Below are 20693 nucleotides of genomic sequence, written 5' to 3'. Positions count from 1 at the left end.
AAAAGAGGTTTTTTTTAGTGAAAAAAGGTATTATTTTGAGAGGGAATGAGACGATATGTTTATTAAAAGAAGAAGAAAGTTTTTTTTTAAGAAAATTGGAGAAAAATTGAGTAAAAATTGAGAAAATTAGAAAAAAATAATAGATGGAAGAAAAGAACGGGATAAATAGGTTAAAAAGGGCGGATTTTGTGCCTATAAGGCCTAAAATAGCGTCTATAGAAGGTAGTAGACGTCTTATAGTAGTATTAGAGAAGGCATGTTTAGAAATATATAAAATTGGAGGAAAAAAAGAAGGGAAATATTATTTATTAAATTGTGATGAACATCAAGGAATTTTGAAGAAAATGAATAGAGATATTTCAGGTAAAAATATTTTTGAATGATTAAATAATTGATTAATTTTTGAAAGAAGCAAGACCAGATATATGTCATCGTATGTGATGAAAAGTAAAAATGAATAATTATGAATTGAAATGATGTAGAATGTCTTTTAACGCTTCTTGATTCACCATTGAATAAAGCGGGTTTTTTACAGGTTTATATTCATACGACAAAAAATGTTTTAATAGAAGTGAATCCAAAAATTCGAATTCCTAGGACATTCAAGAGATTTTCAGGATTAATGGTGCAACTTTTGCATAAAAATAGTATAAGGAGTGTTGATGGAAAGGAAAAATTGTTAAAAGTGATAAAAAATCCGATTACAGATCATTTACCACCAAATTGTAAAAAAATAAGTTAATTTAGAAATATTTATTATTGGTTATTTGTTAAAAATAGATAGCATTTTCAGCAGATGCACCAACAGTTAAAATATCAGAATATCTTAGTACACTTGAGCCAGATCAATCATTATGTGTTGTTATTGGAGCAATGGCACATGGTGAAGATAATTTTGCAGATAGTTGGGTTGATGAAAAGATATCAATTAGTGAATATTTATTAAGTGCAAATACAGCTACAAGTAGAATTGTACATTCATGTGGTAAATAATAATTTGAACTATTTTATATAATGATTTTTTATTAGAAAATTTATGGGGAATTATTTAATTGAATAATATGTATTATATGGTAACAAAATATTAAATATTTTGTAATAATAAAGTATAATATGATAGAATATAAGACTAAATTTAATAAAAATAAGTTAAAATGTAAAAACATATTGTCAATATATTATAATTTAAATAAAAAAATTATTCAGAAATAATTTTTTGTATCCATTTATTGTTTTGAATATCAGAAATATATTTTTCTTGAACTAGATTTCTGAAAATATTCAACATTTCTAAACCACTCATATCTGATTCTTTGATTTTTTCTTTCCAATCATTCATTATTTGTAATAATATATTAGTTCCTATTTTTATATCCTGTGAGGCATATTTTTCTTCATCAATGATTGATACGGAATTTTCCAATTCATCTGCTTTACGTTTTGCTAATTTGACAACATTTTCAGGAAACTTTTAAAAATATTAGTATATACCAAAATTTTAAATCAATATACATTAATCATTTTGGCTACATGAATACCGAAACTTTGATCACATATTCCTATATTTGAAATTAGAGTAATTTTTTAAATAATATTAAATAATATTAAATACCAGGTTTTACTTTATATAAAAAAATAACATCTTTATTTTTATCATTATTCTCAAGATGAACAATGACACTTAAATTCCTTACAATAGAATATTTCTTTGATAATTCTGTTAATCTAAAGAATTAAGAATATTATATAATATAGTTAAATATATACTCATGAAAATGTGTAGCAAATAAAGAAAATGCATTAATTTTATTAATTATATATTCTGATATTGCCCATGCCAAACCAAATCCATCTCTAGTACTTGTTCCTCTTCCTAATTCATCAATTATAATCAAAGAGTTAGATGTAGCTGTTTGAAGTATTGTTGCTGTTTCAAGCATTTCTGCCATAAATGTTGAAATTCCTTTAAGTTGAGAATCATTGGCACCAACTCTTGCAAGAATGCTGTCAAATATAGAAATCTCTGCTTTTTCACAAGGAACAAAGCATCCTATTTGAGCCATTAAAACAATTAATCCAACCTTTAAATATCAATTAACAATTACTAATATATTTGTATTACCTGACGAATATAAGTTGATTTTCCTCCCATATTAGGGCCTGTAATAATAAGAAATTCAGATACACCACGTTCAAGATTAACATCATTTGAAATAAAAGATATATCACTCTGAATCTCAAGACATGGATGCCGAGAGCCCTTAAGCATAATTTTATTGTTTTTACTCATAATTGGCCGTACATAAGGAGAAATTGATGAAACTGATATATTTGAAAAACTAAAAAAAAGTTAAGTCTTCATTTATGTTTATTTAAAATCTACCTTATTATTACATCAAGTTGAGAAATAACTAAGCCCAATTGCTCCATTACAGGGCAAAATGATGCTAAACAAACCATTGGCTTAAATTAATATCAATTAAATAAATTACCAGCAATTTCAATAATTTCTTTTATAAGCTGTTTCTGTTGCTCCTTATATTGAGCCATAACATCATTGTATTCATTACTAAGTCTACGCATTGTTAAACTTGTAAAATATATACCAGATTTCAAAACAGATAATTCTATATAGTCCTTGTTTTTAATACAATGTGATTGCTAATTTCATGAGATTTTTTTTCTTAAATATAATAAATAATTACACTTCTAGTAAGCCTAAGACACCATCCATATATTTCACTTTGTTCTAATTTAAGTTTTTTTAAAGTATCTTGCTCTAAATCTTCACCAACACGAATGTATTCTTCCTGAATAGTATTCTTTATTTCATTTAATTGATCTGAAAAACGACAAAGAGAATCATCAAATTCTGATTTAACAACCCATTCATGATTATCCATAGCCTTAAAATCAATTGTAGTTTCTACCAATTCTATGTACTTTTTAAATGTTTCATAAAGTTCCTAATATATTTTAAAACAAATATGATTTTTTAATATAAAAACCCTCAATTTTGATAAATATGTTTCTTCTATCAATGGTAAATAATTGACATCTTCAATTTCCTCCAAAGCTGTTATTAGATCAGGAATTTTTACTATTGTTTGATAAACTCGAACTACTTCTTCTAATGTTGTAGCTTTTTTTTCAAATTTTCTACTTAATTTATAAATATCTGGAAAACTTTTCAAGAACTCTTCAACCATCCGCATAGTTCTTGAATTTTTAAAAAACGCTTCTACCAACGTATGTCTTTTTTCAATCTCATTTTGATCCATCAATGGTTGTTTTATCCATTGTGCTAATAATCGGCTTCCAATCGGTGTTTTACATCTATTAAGAAGATTATAAAGACTTGCATTTGATTCAGAATTCGCATTAGGAAAAAGTGAAAGCGTTTTAAGAGCTGGAATATCTAATTTCATATATTGAGATAAATTATATTTATAAATCTCAAATTTTTCTGATTCCATCAATTCACATGTAGTCTACCCATTCATTAATTCAAAATAACACATATAATCCTTCATTTACTAATAAATGTTTTATAATTGCCGATATTGAATCTTTACATATTTCATTATCAATATGTGCTATATTGATTTAAAATTTTTTTTCAATTTATATTAAAAACTTCACTCACATAGCATCTTTAAGCTATTTACTTGAAGAATACCCTCCAATTCGTGCTCAATATTCTTTATTTTAAAATCTTTTGGACTCATCTCTTTAATTTTTATATCAAGATCTTTTGCTATATTTTTGATTTTTGATAATTCCAAATTCTCTTTTTCACTAAAACACATAAGAACCTCCTTTATATTTAGTTGTATAAGAAGAAATTCATAATTGTTATATAATTCATTATCTACAAATTCTGAAATTCCAAATCTTTTTGTTAAATTATCTGTAAAAGCTATTCCAATAGACCTTTGATTATCCTTTACTAGGACTTTAACTGCTAAAAGTGCCATAAACTTGGATTTTTTTTAAAAATTATTTTTAAAAAAAATATATAATTTTATTTTTAATAATATACAATTTCTTTACTTTTTTTTTTAATCTTTCTTAACAATTTTTTAATTTTTCTTAATTTTCTTAACTTTTTTCTTGACTTTTCTTATTAATTTTTATTAATTTTTATTATTTTTTATTATTTTTTATTATTTTTTATTAACTTTTTATTAACCTTCTTATTAACCTTCTTATTAACCTTCTTATTAACCTTTCTCCTCAAGACGACTCAGTTTTATACATAAAAATCGCTGCCTCAGGAAAAATAGCCTAAAAACCTTTAAATGTCTGAATTATTGCTTTCATCTTTCTTAAATGATTCAGTATATTCTTTTCCTGTAGAAGGATTACTGCCTAAAGATGTATTTTCTAATTAATAATGGATAAAATATTTATTAGAATTGATAGGAAACAGAATCTCAGAAATTTGTTAAGAAATATACAGAATATGACGGTAGAGGAGTAACAGTAGCCGTTCTGGATACGGGGGTAGATCCATCAGCAGCGGGATTACAGAAAACAACGGACGGAAAGATAAAGATTGTAAATCTAATTGATTGTTCGGGTGGGTTGTGATAGCACGTTGAAAAGGATGTGATATTGAAAGGAGATATAAAGGATCGGGAGATGTGGATGTTAGTACAGTTGCAGAAGTGTATGAGGAGGAGGGAGTTCTTAAAACAAAAGGGTTAACAGGAAGAATATTAAAAATCAATAAAGAATGGAAAAATCGGGATGGAAAATGGTATATTGGGGTTAAAAGAGGGTATGAGATATTTCCAGATTCATTAATTACTCGATTGAAGAAGGTAAATAATAATAAAAGAGGAGGAAGGGAGTATAAGATGATTGATGAATAGAAACGACATGAAACGTTTAATCAGCAACATATAACGCTTTTAGCACAAATGCAATATCGTATTAATATGTTTAAAGAAGAGCATAAGGATGAAAGCAAGTTTTCCAAGGAAGAAATGGATTTAAAACAAGATCTTGAAGCGCAATATGATGTTTTAAAAGAAATGATGTCTAATTATGAAGATCCAGGACCAATTTTTGATTGTCTTGTTTGGCATGATGGGAAGAATTGGCGTGCGGTTGTTGATACGGATGAAGAAGGGGATTTAATTCGTATGATTTGAATTATAGTTATTTTATTTTTCTAATTTTTAGATAAAAAACCTATGTGTGATTATCATATTGAACATCATTATGAATATTTTTCTAAACAAGATATGCTTTGTTATTCTGTGAATATTTATGATAATGGTTCTGTTTTGAGGTGGGATTCTATTTTTTCTTAATAAAATAATAAGCTTTTAAGTCTTGTAACATTATGCGGATCACATGGAACCCATGTTTCTGGAATTATTGGAGCAAACCATCCGGATGATCCAGATTTAAATGGTGTAGCACCGGGTGTTCAAATTGTTTCTTTAAAGATTGGAGATGCACGCCTTGGATCTTTAGAAACAAATCATGCACTTCTTCGAGCTGCTATTGCTATGGTTAATCTTGGCGTTGATATTGCTAATATGTCATATGGAGAAAGCACAGGAATAAATGATGCTGGCATATTTATTGATATTTTGCGGAAATTTATAATTGGGAAAAAAGATATAATATTTGTTTCTAGTGCTGGTAATAGTGGTCCAGCCTTAAGTACCGTTGGCACACCAGGAGGAACAACTTCTGGTGTAATTTCTGTTGGTAAGATTAGCGTTTTGTGTATAATTTTAATCCTTATGAATTCAGGTGCATATGTAACTGCATCTATGATAAAAGCAGAATATTCTATTTTTGAAAATGTCCCAGAAGGAAAATATACATGGTCAAGTCGTGGGCCAAGGTATAAAATACATTGTATTTAAATAAGTTTAACATTTTCATAGTACAAATGGCGCAAAAGGTCTTACAATTTATGCCCCTGGCGCAGCTATAACATCTGTTCCTACATATGTTCTTTCACGTAGTCAATTAATGAATGGAACAAGGTCAGTAATAATTATTTGGTAAAATTTTTAATTATTTTATAGTATGTCATCACCTTCTGCTTGTGGGGGAATTTGCTTGATTCTTTCTGCATTGAAAGCACAAAAAATAAAATACACTCCGCCAAGGTAATATAATCTCTGTTTATTTTTTCTTAATTAAATATCTAGGATTTACAAGGCGATAGAAAATGCTTCTAAAAATGTTTCTGATGTTATGAATGTTGGATTTTTACAAGTTGAAAAATCTTATGACTATTTCATTCAACATATAAACTTTTTGGATCAGGATTTTGATTTTGAAATATTAATTAATAATTCGTCTTTTAATGGTAAAGGAATATATTTGCGCGAATTTGAAGAGACAAATCATCTTCATCAAATAACAATTGAGATTAAACCAACACTCAAAGATGAGGAAATACTAGAAAAAAATGCATTGGAGCTACGATTAGTATTACTTTCGTCAAAACCCTGGGTTAAGGCTCCAAATTATCTTTTATTAAATGCAGCAGGTTCAATTACAATAATATTATACATTAAAAATCTAATCATTATATAATAGGGAGGATTTTTGACGTTCAAGTGGACCCTGTTGTACTTTCATCTGGATTTCATTATGCTGAAATTGTTGCATATGATACTATTGTTCCTAAAAGAAGAATATTTGCAATTCCTGTTTCAGTTTGTAAACCCGAGCTTATTTTGAAGCCCCTTGTATCTTGGAAAAATATATTATTGGCTTCTGGATATATTGAAAGAAAATTTATTCGTGTACCTGACACATCTAATTGGGTTGGTAAGTTATATATATTTATCATCTTGTAGTTCATTTTTATATAGAACTTCGAGTACGAACTAAAAAAATTGATACTTCTATAAAGATTTTTATACATTTTACTCAATTGGTTCAAAATTTACGATTAAATGATACTGAACATAAATTTTTTTTAAAATTACATCAGAACGAATTAATATTGAAGCAATTTGCAGTAATTCCTGGTGTTACAATGGAAATTTGCTTTGCAAATCTTTGGTTATCAATCGCTTCTGGAGAAATAGATGTTGAATTAGAATTTCATGGTTTAAAGTTGAGTTCTAACAAAATTAATTTAGCACTTTCAGAAAATTCTCAGAGTATAAAACGGGTAGAAGTAATTAACACTTTAGCACCCGAAATATTTGAACCTTCTTTGAAATTAAGTAATTTTTTTCAATATTTTTATAATATATTTAATAATATTATTTAGATTCTCTCAAGAGAACATTCTATCCTTCTTTTAGCTCTATACGACCATTGGGTGAACGTGATGTTTTTCCAGATTCAAAAACATTATTCGAAATGATTCTTACATATCCTTTAAAATTTTTAGAGAATACTGAAGCTACTTTTCTTATGCCTCTCTCAGGCTCTTTATATGATTCCTCATTTTGCATGTTAACTGCTCTTTTCAATAGAAATAAAAGACTTCTTCAATTTAAGGGAGTAGAACCAATTAAAGCCAAATTGAAAGCTGGGGAATATGTTTATAGAGTTCGATTGATACATGATTCTATTTTAGTATTAGAGAAAGTCAAAAATATAACATTATCAGTTATTCAATCTATAGGTGATTCAAAAGAATTTTCTTTGAATATTTTTAATGGTAAAGTTATGAATTTTAATAATTTTTATATTTATTCATTTAGATCATATTGATGCTTTTAATAAAGAAAAGTCTCAAGATTTTAATATGAAACTGCATCAAGGAGATCGTAAAAGCATTGTTATAAGTACATTTATTGATCCAAAACAGCTTCCAAAGGATGCTAAAAATGGTGATAAACTACTAGGTCAATTGCATCTTGAAGATAAAACGAGAAGTCTTAAAAAAGCCGGATATGATGTTGAAATCAATCTAATATTAGAATCGAAAGAATCAGCTCCACCAAAAGATGAATCAATTATTGATTTACAAGTTCAAGTATTAAACAAGATTAAAGACAGCGAAGAAAAGAAAAACTTCTTAAATGAACTTCTTAGACTTTATCCTAATGAGCTTTCTGTATTGAATGCAAGATTAGAAACTATATTAAAATTCGCATCTGATGATGAGATTATTGATGCTGCTAATGCTATTATTGCTTTTGTTGATTTTGAAAAAATTACGGAATATATTAGATCTGAGCAGTTTTCTAATACAAATCTTTCGAGTGATCAGAAAAAAGAAAAAGAGAAATTGGAACAACAAAAATCTATTTTGCTTAAAGCATTACAAAAAAAAGCTGAAATTCTTGGCAGAACTTCTGATGGCATTCTTAGCAAAGAATTCGACGATGCATTTGAAAAATGTAGAAAATGGATGGAATTTCCTGGAAAAGATTATGATTTTTTTCTTTTGCAGATTAGACGTTTTATTGCTCGTAAACATTATGGTCTAGCTTTGCAGCTTATCTTAAAACTAGAATCTGACTCTTCTTATGATCTTAATGAATCTGAATTAACTAAAATTTACCAACTGAAAATAGATATTTTAAAAACATTGGATTGGTCTATATGGGAAACATATCATGAGAAATGGAAACTTATACTTAATCCCCCGAAAGGATATATATTATTTTAAAATTTTTATTAATTAAAGATAGATCATTCTAAAATAAACTAGAATTTAAATTATTTTTTCGTATTCATAATCTTTAAAAAATATACCGGAAAATTAACAATTAGATTAGGTTTATATAAAGCTTGATAGAATATCTATTTTTTTTAATTCTCATTTAATTAAATATTATGAATGAATTTTCTAAAAAATCTTATGATACATTTAACTCTTTTAATGATAAACTTAAGCTAAGAGGATGCAAAATAAACAATATTAGTAAAGGAACAAATGATTTATCATTAAAAAATATCGTTATTAAAAAGATTGTTGAATTTTCAGATCAATTGACTGTTAATATATTAAAAACAATTCCTTGGGACAATATTGGACAATATTTATGGAAAGAAATTATAGATAAAGGATATGATTCTTTAAAAATATGGAAAATATTCGTTGAGGTTTATCATAATTCAATTGAATCACCAGATGTCTTCAACAAAAAAGAAATAATTACATCATCTTTTATACCTATATTTAAAGAAATTGACTGTGATTCATTATATTGGCTTAGTACTTTAGATATCAATGGCAACAAATCTTTAACTACAGAGAATTTTATTTATATTTCATATTTACATAATTTAATTGCATTGAATGTTTCAAATACAAATCTTACAGATATGATATTAAGTCATTGGGGTAGAGCTGCTCAAAAAGATAAATTTATTCAATTATTATATATAGACATAAGAAATAATCAATGCACAATATCCTGCGCTGTTAATTGTATGGCAAAATTCAAATCTTTACTGTAGGTATTTATTATTTTAAAAAAATTAATAATATTATAGTTATTTTTCTATTGAAAATAATGAGTCAGAAACTATGGAAATTTTATATGAGAAATATCCGCGATTGAAACCTTCTTATCAATTGATTGAACATATCTCACACTGCAAAACATTTGAAGATTCATATAGGTGTATTTTTAATTTTCATTCACATTTTGCTGGGCATTCAATTATATATAATTTATTAATAAAATCTCAGGATACTGTTCTAATTCAACAATTTCCTCCTCTTTTATTCTACTCAGAACCTTTAAAAGGTATATCTTCATCTTTAAATACAACTTCAACAAAAAGAAGTTCTAAAATACAAAAAAAATCATTAAAAGAAAAGATCTATAAGAGAAATAAATCCAAACAGATAGAAAATTGGGAAGATATTATAGAATAATTCTCTTTGTATTTATAATTAACATTTAAGAGCTCAAAATCAAGCTTTGATTTTTTATAATATTGCAATTTACTTTGATATGTAAAAAATAAAACTATATTTCCCTAATAAAAAAGATAAACTATCTATATATGTAGACATATTTGAGAAGAAATAAATATATGTTCCATAGGGTATTATGTTGATATGATTCTTAAATAATTACACTCTATTTGAATTCGAAAAAATACAGTCGTTATTGGTTGAAACTTCTATAAAACTGCTATCTGATTTATTGCTCCAATTAGTAGAAAACAAAATATTGTTTTCTAATTCATCGTTTCTTATCCAACTTATTTTAATACATCTTAATAATAATTTCTCAGTGATAGAATTAGCAGATTTATTATGTTGATATTCTATAACATCTTTTAATGTTTTAAATAGCTTCTGAAGTTGATCTTGTTTATAATAAGGTGGATTTTTTAGTTGAGTATTCTTAAGTAAATAATAAAAGACACGAAGATATGCATGATAAAGCTAATTCTTATATATTAAAGTTGTAAATTTTAGAATAATAAGTACCTTTTTGTTGTTTTCAGGAAGATTATACAATTTTTGAATAAAGACATCTACTAAAACTTTCAGATCATTAGTATAAAAATATTCAAGCGTCTCTTTAGTAGTAAATAAAAGATATAGTTGCCTTAAAATCAAAAACTGTAACCATACGTCTTCTACAACTTATAAATATATATATATAGATCAATTATAGATAACTATACTTTCCCTATTTAATATAAATATTATATTTTCTCCAAAAGTTTTATATATATCTCCTTTTTTTTTAAGAATATTCATAACAAGATTCACAGGTGATTCATTTTCAATGTTTCTTGATGCGTCAGATGATGAATTTTGTAAATGAGAAGGTAGTGATTTTATAATATACTGTTCATTAATGACAAGCTATAAAGAAATTAAAATCAGTAAAAAAGTATTCTCCTGTTATATTACGATAAGCTTTATAGCAGAAAGAGTATATGGATCCTCATAGCATGTATTTTTCTCAATTAATTCAAAAATAAAACAAAGAAATTCTTCATGTATAAAAAATAACTCGTCTGATGTAAGATGATGTACTTTGCATATTTCACAAAGAAGTTTTAATCCAAGTTTATGTAATTCTGGGAATTCTTGAAACCGTTTCCAGGTAGTATTAATCAATGATTGAAATGATCCTTTATCCTTTATAAGTTTATATGTTTGTGGATATGTTCGTGCATCAAAAAATAAAAGCCAATACAAAATATAAAAGTATTTAAGCTTATCTTCTTGATTTATCATTATTATTAGCTGATAACGTGTATAATCTTTATTGGATATAAACATATCAGAATTCAAAAATTTCCAGCAACAAGCCTCATAATCAGATTCTTTTTTTAAATACTTGTTAACTATAACATCTCTTATTGTGTTTCTTATATTATTAGTATTATAAACCTCCATAGATTGTTGTAAAATTCAAAAAATTCTTAATACAAATATCCACACATTTTTGTGTTTTTTCAATTAAAATTAAGATCTCACTTAATTCTAAGCAAAATTACTTAATATTCCTGATAATTCCTATAATTCTTAGACTCAACCTGTCCAAAATTCCTGCTCATTATCAATCTCATATGAGACAAATTCCATTGAATAAATGATCCCTCTATATACCAGTAAAATACACCCTTAAAAAACTATTTCCATACAGATAATAACTTATTGTCTCATATACTATTGATTATTAGTACTTTTTCTCTTTAAAAATTATAAAATATTAAATCTTTATTTTAACCTTAAAATTTCAAATATCTTAAGCGATTAGCTTTGTATAATAAATAGATATATAATACCTTTACTAGATTATACAAGACCTGTTTGATATGAACAAATTATTGTATATAATTAAATAATAGAATTGATATTAGAAGATGTAATATTTTTGTTAATTGAAAATAAATTATATGTTGCACCAGAGTAATACTTAGTAGAATAACCAAAGAAGAGTTATAATGTATCCAGAATGCCAGTGATTTGAATAGAAGAATTGTCTGTTCCTTACAGGACTTTTAGCTACTGATATTCCTATAATAAAAGAAAATAAATAAAGTTTTTATAGTTTTTGAGAGTTTTCTTTCCATAAAAAAGAAAAAATGAGGTCCATTATCATTGAAATAGAATAAATTATTTGTTTAAATGTAAATTCTGAGCCAGAAATACTTATATTTTGTATATATAGAGTATTTTCCCTTAAAAAAATATTTAATGATGAGTATAAAAGTAGATAATAAAGCAAATATAGCAGTAATAGTAGCTAAATGTTGATTGAGAAAATCCCTTCATGGTAAAAGTTTGAGAAATTGTTTTCCAAGTAGAAATAGTCGGTATACCAAAAAGACAATTTAAATAAGAAGTATTAGGATCTAAAATATAACCATAAGTTTTTGTAAATAAGAAAACACCTATAAGAATCCATATGAAAACAAAGATGTAAATAGAATGTGTAAGTAATTGTGAACGAGAAGATAATAAAAACAATTATCCAATTTTTAAATCAGTAGTTATGTCTATACTGGAAAGTATTGTAATAGAAACAATACCAGAAATAATCTGATTGTAAGAATTCCATTAATTGGTATTTTTTATGAAATGCTGCTCCACCAATTATAGGTTGAGTTGCTTTTGTACAGTTTGATATAGGAACAATATCTGTAGCGCCTAGCAATTGAATTATAATGTGATAAAAAATAGTTAATTTGTCAGAGTCAGTTATTAGCACCAATAATAGACAATGATTTCCATATTAAAGAATAAAACTACTAAAATATATAGCAATCCCAAAGAATACCGGGAGTATATTAACTTATAACTTTCCATATTAAAGATAATGAAAAAGAAAGAATAAACCATCTTCTTTTTCGCTATATTTTCTCTAGAATGGCCTCCATAAGAACTCATATTGTAAATTGAAAAGCTGTATATGTCGGAAAAATATGTTTTAATTTTAAAATACTCCATTTCCTAAAACTAGTGCTAATAAATGAACCATAGAAAGATGCAAAGACAACAAGAATCATAAATTGCCAGAGATTTTGAGATAAATTTTTAGAAAAAATACTAAGATGATACATAGCAGAAATAATGAATGTATAGATCATAGATAGAACCCCTAGCACCATCATAAAGATTAAGAAATTGCATTTTCCCATGAACCAAAATAATTATATCCAAAAAAGCCTTGATAATTTATAGGAAAATTTTCAAAAATTATAAAACTCATAATAGAACTAAATATTCCAGAAAATATGTTAAATCCCAAATATGTATATAGCAGTTTTTTCATTGATTTAATATTATTTGAGATGATAAACCCTTTAATATAATAACAATCCTTTATATCCTTTAAAATAATAATTTAATTCCATAATCTTAACAATTTTTAAAAGATTTCTATATTTTTTATTTTCTCAGAATTCATCTCTGTCCTTTGATAATTTGATAAAAAGAATTTTAAAGATTTATACAATATATTTTATAAATTATCTTAATTCCTTTGGTTTCTATGTGTTTCTGTGAAAAACGTTTATATCTGAATAAAACATATTAGCTTTGAATATTCCTTAAAGTTCTGAAGAATCTTGTTTTTTTATAGATTGAAATAAGAAATTTATATATTTGTATTTTTTATGATAAAAAAAGATTAAAAACTGAGATATTATGAGAAAACATTGATATTAAGAATAATTGAGTTGAATATTTATGAATTGTTTATATACTTTGCAGTTTAAAAGATATAATATGTCTTGATAGGGAAAATTCATTAATGAAATAGAATTCAAGAATATTTTAGAGGTATCAAGAAATAAAAAAGTTATATAAATGTTTTTTATCACTGATTTTATCTTTAAAATGATTATGTTTTTTATATTTAAAGTTAGGGTAGATTTTAGTGCATTAAAAACAGTAGATAAAATTATAGTTATCTTGAAAGGTTTTATAAAAGAATATATTGTTTAATTAAATTTATATTTATTATTAAATATATTTAAAACATTTAATAGTATTTGTTAAAAAAAGGCAATTCTGAATATTCATGGCAATTTTTATATAATTGGGTCTTAAAATATTTAATAAAATTTAATATAACAAATTTAATCTTTAATTTTGTGTAAAATTAATCAATTGAATAGCAATTTTTTTAAAAAGTGTTATTTATATTATTTGAATCAGAATTAAATTCTGAAAGATATTTTAAAAATCAAAATAATCTCAAAAATGTAATCATATATTATTAATTTTTTAGAAGAGCTTATTAGAATATGTATAAAAATGAAAATTCACATTTGATATAAATATATTTTGTATTTTTCTAATCATTATGTTTTCTAAAAAAATCATACTAGTAACTTTTATGATAAAAAAAAACAATTATGTTATATTAATTATAAGAAAATCTTTGTTATATGAGTTTTGATAGTTAAAATTATGAGAATATTTATAGGACTAGAAATATAATTCTAGTTATTTTATATTCACTTATTATAGAACTTTACAAAAATAAGATATTTTATTACAACAATAGAACAATTTATTTAAATAAAATATAAAGATTCAAATTATTAAGATTTTAATAAAAATAAGCTCTTTTAAAGATAAAATTACAGTAAATTATTCATAATTCTATTGAATCAAAAGACGCTAAAAAATTATAGATATACTCTCATCTAGATATACCAATTTAAAAAAAACAAAAAAATACATAAATAATATCTCAAATCTAATAAACAAATCAAAAAAAGCCATGATTAACTATTATTAGAAATTTTTTACTTAATCTTATCAATCATTGAGTTTTACCATAATTGTCTGACATCAACCTAGAGAAATTAAGTTAGATAAAGTACAAATTAACAAGATTAAATAAGGATCTATTAAGGAAAATTATAAGGGAATTAAGAGTATTATCTTGTAAGAATATCGCCATAATTATATACATTTTCTTTTGGTATCTTTTTAAGGCTAAACATATTTGTTAAATCAAAAAAAACATAAAAGCTATAAACAAGCACTTAGAAATAGGTATTTAGAATAAGGAGATTGGAGATCTTTATAGGCTTTACAAATAAAAATGGAATTTCAAGAAAATTTTGAAAAAAATGATGATATAGAAAAACCAGAAAAGAAAAATCAAGAGGTATGTATGATTTCTTGATATTTCATCAAAAACAAATATGATATTGTTATTTTGTAGGATTATGTTGTTGATGAAGCTCTTCTTTTTTTAATTGATGTTTCTTTATTACCAGAAACTGATGAGGAAGTAAGCACAATTGCAAAAACAGCGCTGATTGCAGCCTATAAAATGCTTATTTATAGAGTGATTTCTAAACCAACAATTTCATTTGGAATATTGTTATATGGAACAGTAATAATAAATAATTTAAAAACATTGGTTGATTTAGTATAGAGAGATACAAACATAGAAGAATTTCCATTATATTCTAATTTATATTTGATATTAGACTTAAATGTTCAAAGTGGATCATCTATTAAAAATTTCAAAATATTATTATCTGGTAACTGGAGATTTTGATAAAGATTTATGCTAATTGAAATATAAAATAGATGATGCAAAAGTATCTAAAATAATTATCCCAACAACGAGACATGTTAGGCTCTTTAATATTTTAGAATATGCAAATAACATGTTTAATAAGCTGTATGTCTTCATGTCTTTATAAATAATGGTTATACAAATTTTATAGGAATTCTTCATATAAAATAAAGAGAATATTTTTAATAACTCATAATGATGATCCAAGCTTAGGTTCTCAAGAATACAAAAATTCTACTATTGCTTCCATTAGGAATCTATCTAATTCTGGGATTACAATAGAACCATTTTTTATTAATGGAAAAAAGATGTTTAATTTTGACAACTTTTATAAAGATGTATTATACATATCAAAAAATATTGATAAAATAGAAAACCATTTAACGTATGAAATACTGGATCTTGATCAAATGGTAGATACTATCTTAAAGAGACAGAGTCCCAAACGTTTAAGGCTCATCTTTTTTAAATATCAATGTATAATATTGATTTAGGATTTCTTTTTGAATGTCCACTTCAAATTGCTCCAAATTTGGACATTAATGTTCGTGGTTACATATTATTTAGAAAAAAAGCACCACCCAAGACTCATAATGTTTATATAAAGTCAGAAGAACCACAAATTGTTAAAACAACAGTTAATTATATCTGCCAGGTTTAATATCTATACCATATTTCTATTGTCTTATATACATCAGGAAACGTCTAATCCTTTAAAAAATGAAGATATTAAAATGGCATATGATTTTGGTGGAAAAAAAGTATATATTTCTTTTCTAAAAGGTTTATAAATACATTAGATCTTATTTTCTGAAGAACAAATGAATTTATTACAATTCTACGAGCAAGATCCTGTCATTAGGATATTGGGTTTTAAGTCATTCGATCAATTGCACTTTTGGGAAAATGTTCATCCTTCTTATTTTTTATATCCAATAGATAAGGCAAGTTATCAAATTTCTTTAAGACTGGAAAAATATAACATATATTAGAAGAACCTCAATTCTTCTGATCTGTTTGCATCATTGGCACGTACTCTTTATAAACTAGATAAAATTGCTATTGCATGGTTTCGTCCATACAGAAATTCAAATCCAAGAATATCTGCATTAGTTTCCAATTTTGATTCTAATAAAAAAGATGATAATGACGAATTTCCAAGAGGTCTTTTTGCTATTATTTTACCATTTTTGGATGATATCAGACAAAATCCAGAACAAACTTCTGCAAAAGGTATTTATATTTTTAAAATATACAATTAATGTTTAAAGCTCCTGATCCATTGATTGATAAAATGTCTGAAATTATAGAACGCTTAATGATTGATTCATATAATCCATTGCACTATGAAAATCCAGGTAAATAAATAAAAATTATCATTATAAATTAAAGTTTTAGGTATGCAATGGACTTATAAAAAGTTATCATCAATAGTTCTTGGAGAAGATCCATACGTAGATACCATTGATAAGACAATTCCAGATTATTATTTAATTAATAAGGTTAGAATTTCTTATTTATTACTTTATTTATTTAAAAAAAAAGAAAGCTGGATCATTTATTCTTCAATGGAATCAACTTTTAGGAAATTCAAGTAATTCATATGAAGAAACATCATCTTATCCATCCAAAAAACAAAGAATAAAGGCTGATGATTAATTTTCTTCAAAAATAAAATTACAAATATCTTCTTCTATTTATATGGATATAAAATTAAAAAAGAATATATACTGGCAATTTCAAAATAAAACAATTTATAAAGAACAAATTAAAGTATATACAAAATATTTATTAATACATCTAAGTATTTTTTAGAGGGTTAAAAGTCCTATTTCTAAGCGAGTATTTTTAAATATTTATTCTTTCAAAACTAATATTAAGATAAAAATTAATATATTAATGGAATTAATATATAAAACATGGGGAATTCTACATATTCATTTTGTACATCATCTCAGTTACATTTTCCTATTCATATTAAAATTGGAACAATTAAAGGCAATCTTTCAGCAATATTTAATAGTATAGATTATCTTAAAAATCAAAATGAAGATAAAAAAGAGTAAATATAGGGTCTATTATTTCTATTTAAGCTGAGGACATAGTTTTTTTCCGGATCTTTTTGTTACAGTTCAACTTTATTCAGATAATAAAGCTTTAACATTGCCAAATAGAACACGTTATAAGAATTTTAAATATAAGAAAATGTGCGTCTTGGAAGAAGCTTTCATTAGAATTTATATACACTAAATTCTATTATTTAATTAAAAAAAAAAGGATTAATAAGAAATTAGATGGAACGAATGGCTTTCATTTCCATTAAATTATTCAGATCTTCCATTAAACGCACAATTTGCAATAGTAATTAATGATGCTTATGGATCTAAATTAAATAGACCTTTTGCTAGTACAACAGTGAAACTATTTTCACCTGATAAGTAATATATGGAAATTAAATTAAAAATATTAATAAACCAAAAGAACATTAAAAACGGGCCTTCAGAAGCTTAATTTATTTATTGGTGTTCCAGCAGATGGAAATAATGATTCAAGTACATCTGATGATATTTCTTTTCCAAATGATATGAATCATTTGGAAATGGTATAAAAATTATGAAATATTTATTAGTATTTACTTTTATATAGCTTGTTAAAAAGTATGAAGCAGGAGATATACAAAAAGTTAAATGGCTGGACAATCTTGCTTTTCATCAAATTGAAAAAATACGTCAAGTATGAAATCTCTATAATAATTTATATTTAAATCCAAATATTTAGAAACATCTTGATAAGCTTGAGTCTTTAGTACTTTACATTGATTTTCCTCAATTTGATTTTCCTATTTTGTTTTCAGAATATGAATATCCAGCTGCTCTTAGTTTTTCATTTAATGGTTAAAATATATAATAGTCTTTATGATATTCGCTAATTAATCTTATTTTAGAAAAACTATCATCTTCTAAACTTATTCTTACACCTCCAGATCCTGAATTATTTAGGGAAAATTTAATTGAGACTAAATACAGATGTTTAATAAGATCACATAAAAATGGGCCATTAGACAGAGAGCTAAAGCCTAATTCTAATATAAGAGATCAACTTAATGTACGTCTTTTATAATTATATTAAACATTAACTAAAGAATCAAAGATAATAATGACATTTCCTCCAACTCAGGAATTAACTTCTGAAGAGAAAGATTTAATATGGAAATTTAGATTTTATCTTACTAGAGATAAAAGGGTACTTGATTTCATAATATTAAAGTATTTTTTAAAATATTTTATATAGGCTTTGGCAAAATTTCTTAAAGCTGTTGTATGGACAGATGTTATTGAAGTGAAACAGGCCCATGACCTCCTCAGATTATGGACTGAAATTGATATTGATGATGCTCTTGAATTACTTGGTCCTGGATTTAGAGATGATGTTGTTAGAGGCTATGCTGTAGATAGACTAAGAAAAGCAGACGATGATGTATATTTTTCCACTAAAATTGATTCGTTTATAATTAAATTTAGGACCTGATGTTATATCTTCTGCAACTGGTTCAGGCTCTTCGTTTTGAGAATCCAACTTTAGAAATATCAAAAATAAATAACTATCCATCATCTCTTGCTTATTTTTTAATTGAAAGAGCTATTAAAAATGAAGTACTAGGAATTAATTTTTACTGGTATTTAATGGTTGAATGTGAAGATAAAACATGTGGAAAGTTATTTTCAGAAATTGCTTATCAATTTATGACTAGTTTAATGGAGGTTGTTAATATGGTTACAATTTCATTGTTTATTAATTTTAGGTTCCAAATGGATTAATACGGCAAAATATTTTGAAAAGACAGGCAGAATTGTTAGCATCATTGTTGTTTATATCTAAAGAAGTTCGTTCTATAAAAGAATCACGTCCTAAGAAAATTGAACGTCTTCGTTATTATCTTTCCAATCCAGATAATTGTTTAATCAAATTTGAACCTCTTTCACTACCTTTGGATCCTTCTATTTCTGTTGTAGGAATAATTCCAGGTTACTTTTTTTTGCACTATACTTTTCAATTTTTAATTGTATAAAGCTGAATCAACTGTGTTTAAAAGTAGTCTTTTTCCTCTTCTTATATGTTTTAAAACAACGACTGGATCATTATATTCCATTATTTTTAAGAATGGTGATGATTTGCGACAAGATCAATTAGTTATACAGATGGTTTCTCTTATGGATAAGCTTTTACGTAATGAAAATCTTGATCTTAGATTAACTCCATATAAAATTCTTGCAACTGGTGTAAATCATGGCGCTGTACAATTCATACAAAGCATAAGTTTAATGACATGTTTAACTGAATACAATGGAAGCATTCTTGCATATTTTAGATCTAATAGTCCTGATAATTCTTCAGAATTGGGTGTCAAGGCAGAAGTAATGGATACTTATGTAAAAAGCTGTGGTATTTAAATTAATATAATTTAAATATTATTAATAATTTTTATAGCAGGTTACTGTGTAATAACATATTTACTTGGCGTTGGTGATAGACATCTTGATAATTTGCTTCTGTGTTCTGATGGTATGGTTTTTAATATTTTTGTTTTTTTATACAATATTATAGGCCATTTTTTTCATGCAGATTTTGGTTTTATTCTTGGAAGAGACCCTAAACCATTTTCACCAGCAATGAAACTTTGTAAAGAAATGGTAGAAGGAATGGGGGGTGCATCGTCATCATATTATTCTCAATTCAAGTCTTATTGTTACACTGCATTCATTACATTACGAAAATCTTCAAACCTTATTATAAACTTATTTGCATTGATGTTGGAATCTAACATTTCTGATATTAAATATGGTCCAGATAAATCTGTATTAAAGGTTGTTATATATACATATATATATATTCTATTTTCTTAATATATATAGATCAAAGAAAGGTTTTGTTTAGAAATGACTGACGAAGAAGCAATAAAATATTTTCAACAACTCATTAATGACTCTGTTTCTGCATTTTTTCCTGTTCTTATAGACAGAGTTCATAATATTGCACAATATTGGAGAAGCTGATTATAATTCATTTTATAAATAATTTAATCATTTTTAATGTAAGTCAATTTCATATATGTTTAATTCTTAGAGTAAAATGTACTAGTAATATATATATATGATAAAACTTTTTAATTTTTACAAATTACTTTCTATTTATTTTTGCATTGAACCATTTGTTCTGCTTCAA

At 25.3% G+C, this 20693-nt stretch overlaps 8 protein-coding genes across 8 annotated transcripts; 5 read left to right on the top strand and 3 right to left on the bottom strand.

Moving 5' to 3' along the window:
• Positions 1-97: 97 nt before the first annotated feature.
• Positions 98-1075, top strand: T552_02184 (hypothetical protein). The gene is made up of 5 exons (XM_018370739.1): positions 98-363; positions 410-433; positions 483-737; positions 785-985; positions 1030-1075. The coding sequence occupies exons 1-5, from the start codon at positions 144-146 to the stop codon at positions 1050-1052; spliced, it is 723 nt and encodes a 240-aa protein (XP_018225627.1). The 5' UTR covers positions 98-143; the 3' UTR covers positions 1053-1075.
• Positions 1076-1156: 81 nt separating this feature from the next.
• On the bottom strand, positions 1157-4023 carry T552_02183 (hypothetical protein). The gene is made up of 11 exons (XM_018370738.1): positions 3647-4023; positions 3538-3596; positions 3009-3491; positions 2706-2966; positions 2493-2661; positions 2384-2447; positions 2123-2339; positions 1768-2081; positions 1613-1725; positions 1513-1559; positions 1157-1468 (listed from the first exon to the last, which is right to left on the bottom strand). The coding sequence occupies exons 1-11, from the start codon at positions 3975-3977 to the stop codon at positions 1199-1201; spliced, it is 2328 nt and encodes a 775-aa protein (XP_018225626.1). The 5' UTR covers positions 3978-4023; the 3' UTR covers positions 1157-1198.
• A 232-nt stretch (positions 4024-4255) lies between these two features.
• Positions 4256-8655, top strand: T552_02182 (hypothetical protein). The gene is made up of 14 exons (XM_018370737.1): positions 4256-4379; positions 4426-4582; positions 4636-4826; positions 4878-5148; positions 5191-5299; positions 5342-5727; positions 5773-5866; positions 5910-6011; positions 6054-6137; positions 6180-6523; positions 6574-6807; positions 6852-7211; positions 7259-7654; positions 7698-8655. The coding sequence occupies exons 1-14, from the start codon at positions 4302-4304 to the stop codon at positions 8609-8611; spliced, it is 3720 nt and encodes a 1239-aa protein (XP_018225625.1). The 5' UTR covers positions 4256-4301; the 3' UTR covers positions 8612-8655.
• Positions 8656-8732: 77 nt separating this feature from the next.
• On the top strand, positions 8733-9874 carry T552_02181 (hypothetical protein). The gene is made up of 2 exons (XM_018370736.1): positions 8733-9401; positions 9442-9874. The coding sequence occupies exons 1-2, from the start codon at positions 8779-8781 to the stop codon at positions 9827-9829; spliced, it is 1011 nt and encodes a 336-aa protein (XP_018225624.1). The 5' UTR covers positions 8733-8778; the 3' UTR covers positions 9830-9874.
• A 156-nt stretch (positions 9875-10030) lies between these two features.
• T552_02180 (hypothetical protein) lies at positions 10031-11335 on the bottom strand (the record flags this gene model as incomplete). Its single annotated transcript, XM_018370735.1, has 4 exons — positions 10826-11335; positions 10594-10777; positions 10394-10545; positions 10031-10348 (listed from the first exon to the last, which is right to left on the bottom strand). The coding sequence occupies exons 1-4, from the start codon at positions 11315-11317 to the stop codon at positions 10031-10033; spliced, it is 1146 nt and encodes a 381-aa protein (XP_018225623.1). The 5' UTR covers positions 11318-11335.
• A 1075-nt stretch (positions 11336-12410) lies between these two features.
• Positions 12411-12814, bottom strand: T552_04145 (hypothetical protein; the record flags this gene model as incomplete). The annotated part of the gene is made up of 3 exons (XM_018372196.1): positions 12411-12574; positions 12636-12672; positions 12764-12814. The coding sequence occupies 3 exons, from the start codon at positions 12812-12814 to the stop codon at positions 12411-12413; spliced, it is 252 nt and encodes an 83-aa protein (XP_018225622.1).
• Positions 12815-14938: 2124 nt separating this feature from the next.
• On the top strand, positions 14939-17174 carry T552_02179 (hypothetical protein). Its single transcript, XM_018370734.1, has 12 exons — positions 14939-15050; positions 15108-15281; positions 15324-15432; positions 15482-15575; positions 15622-15917; positions 15965-16125; positions 16169-16231; positions 16271-16414; positions 16463-16703; positions 16742-16828; positions 16869-16972; positions 17016-17174. Exons 1-12 carry the CDS (start codon positions 14985-14987, stop codon positions 17127-17129), a joined length of 1653 nt encoding a protein of 550 aa, XP_018225621.1. The 5' UTR covers positions 14939-14984; the 3' UTR covers positions 17130-17174.
• Positions 17175-17389: 215 nt separating this feature from the next.
• T552_02178 (hypothetical protein) lies at positions 17390-20524 on the top strand (the record flags this gene model as incomplete). The annotated part of the gene is made up of 15 exons (XM_018370733.1): positions 17390-17532; positions 17576-17677; positions 17765-17908; positions 17952-18072; positions 18117-18203; positions 18249-18363; positions 18415-18575; positions 18621-18713; positions 18762-18947; positions 18992-19231; positions 19273-19495; positions 19542-19913; positions 19959-20033; positions 20076-20338; positions 20384-20524. The coding sequence occupies 15 exons, from the start codon at positions 17390-17392 to the stop codon at positions 20522-20524; spliced, it is 2466 nt and encodes an 821-aa protein (XP_018225620.1).
• Between the last annotated feature and the right edge of the window lie 169 nt (positions 20525-20693).

Source organism: Pneumocystis carinii (assembly GCF_001477545.1).
Source record: "Pneumocystis carinii B80 chromosome Unknown supercont1.9, whole genome shotgun sequence".
NCBI classification, from domain to species: Eukaryota; Fungi; Ascomycota; class Pneumocystomycetes; order Pneumocystales; family Pneumocystaceae; genus Pneumocystis; species Pneumocystis carinii.
This window is presented reverse-complemented; position numbering and strand designations above follow the sequence as displayed.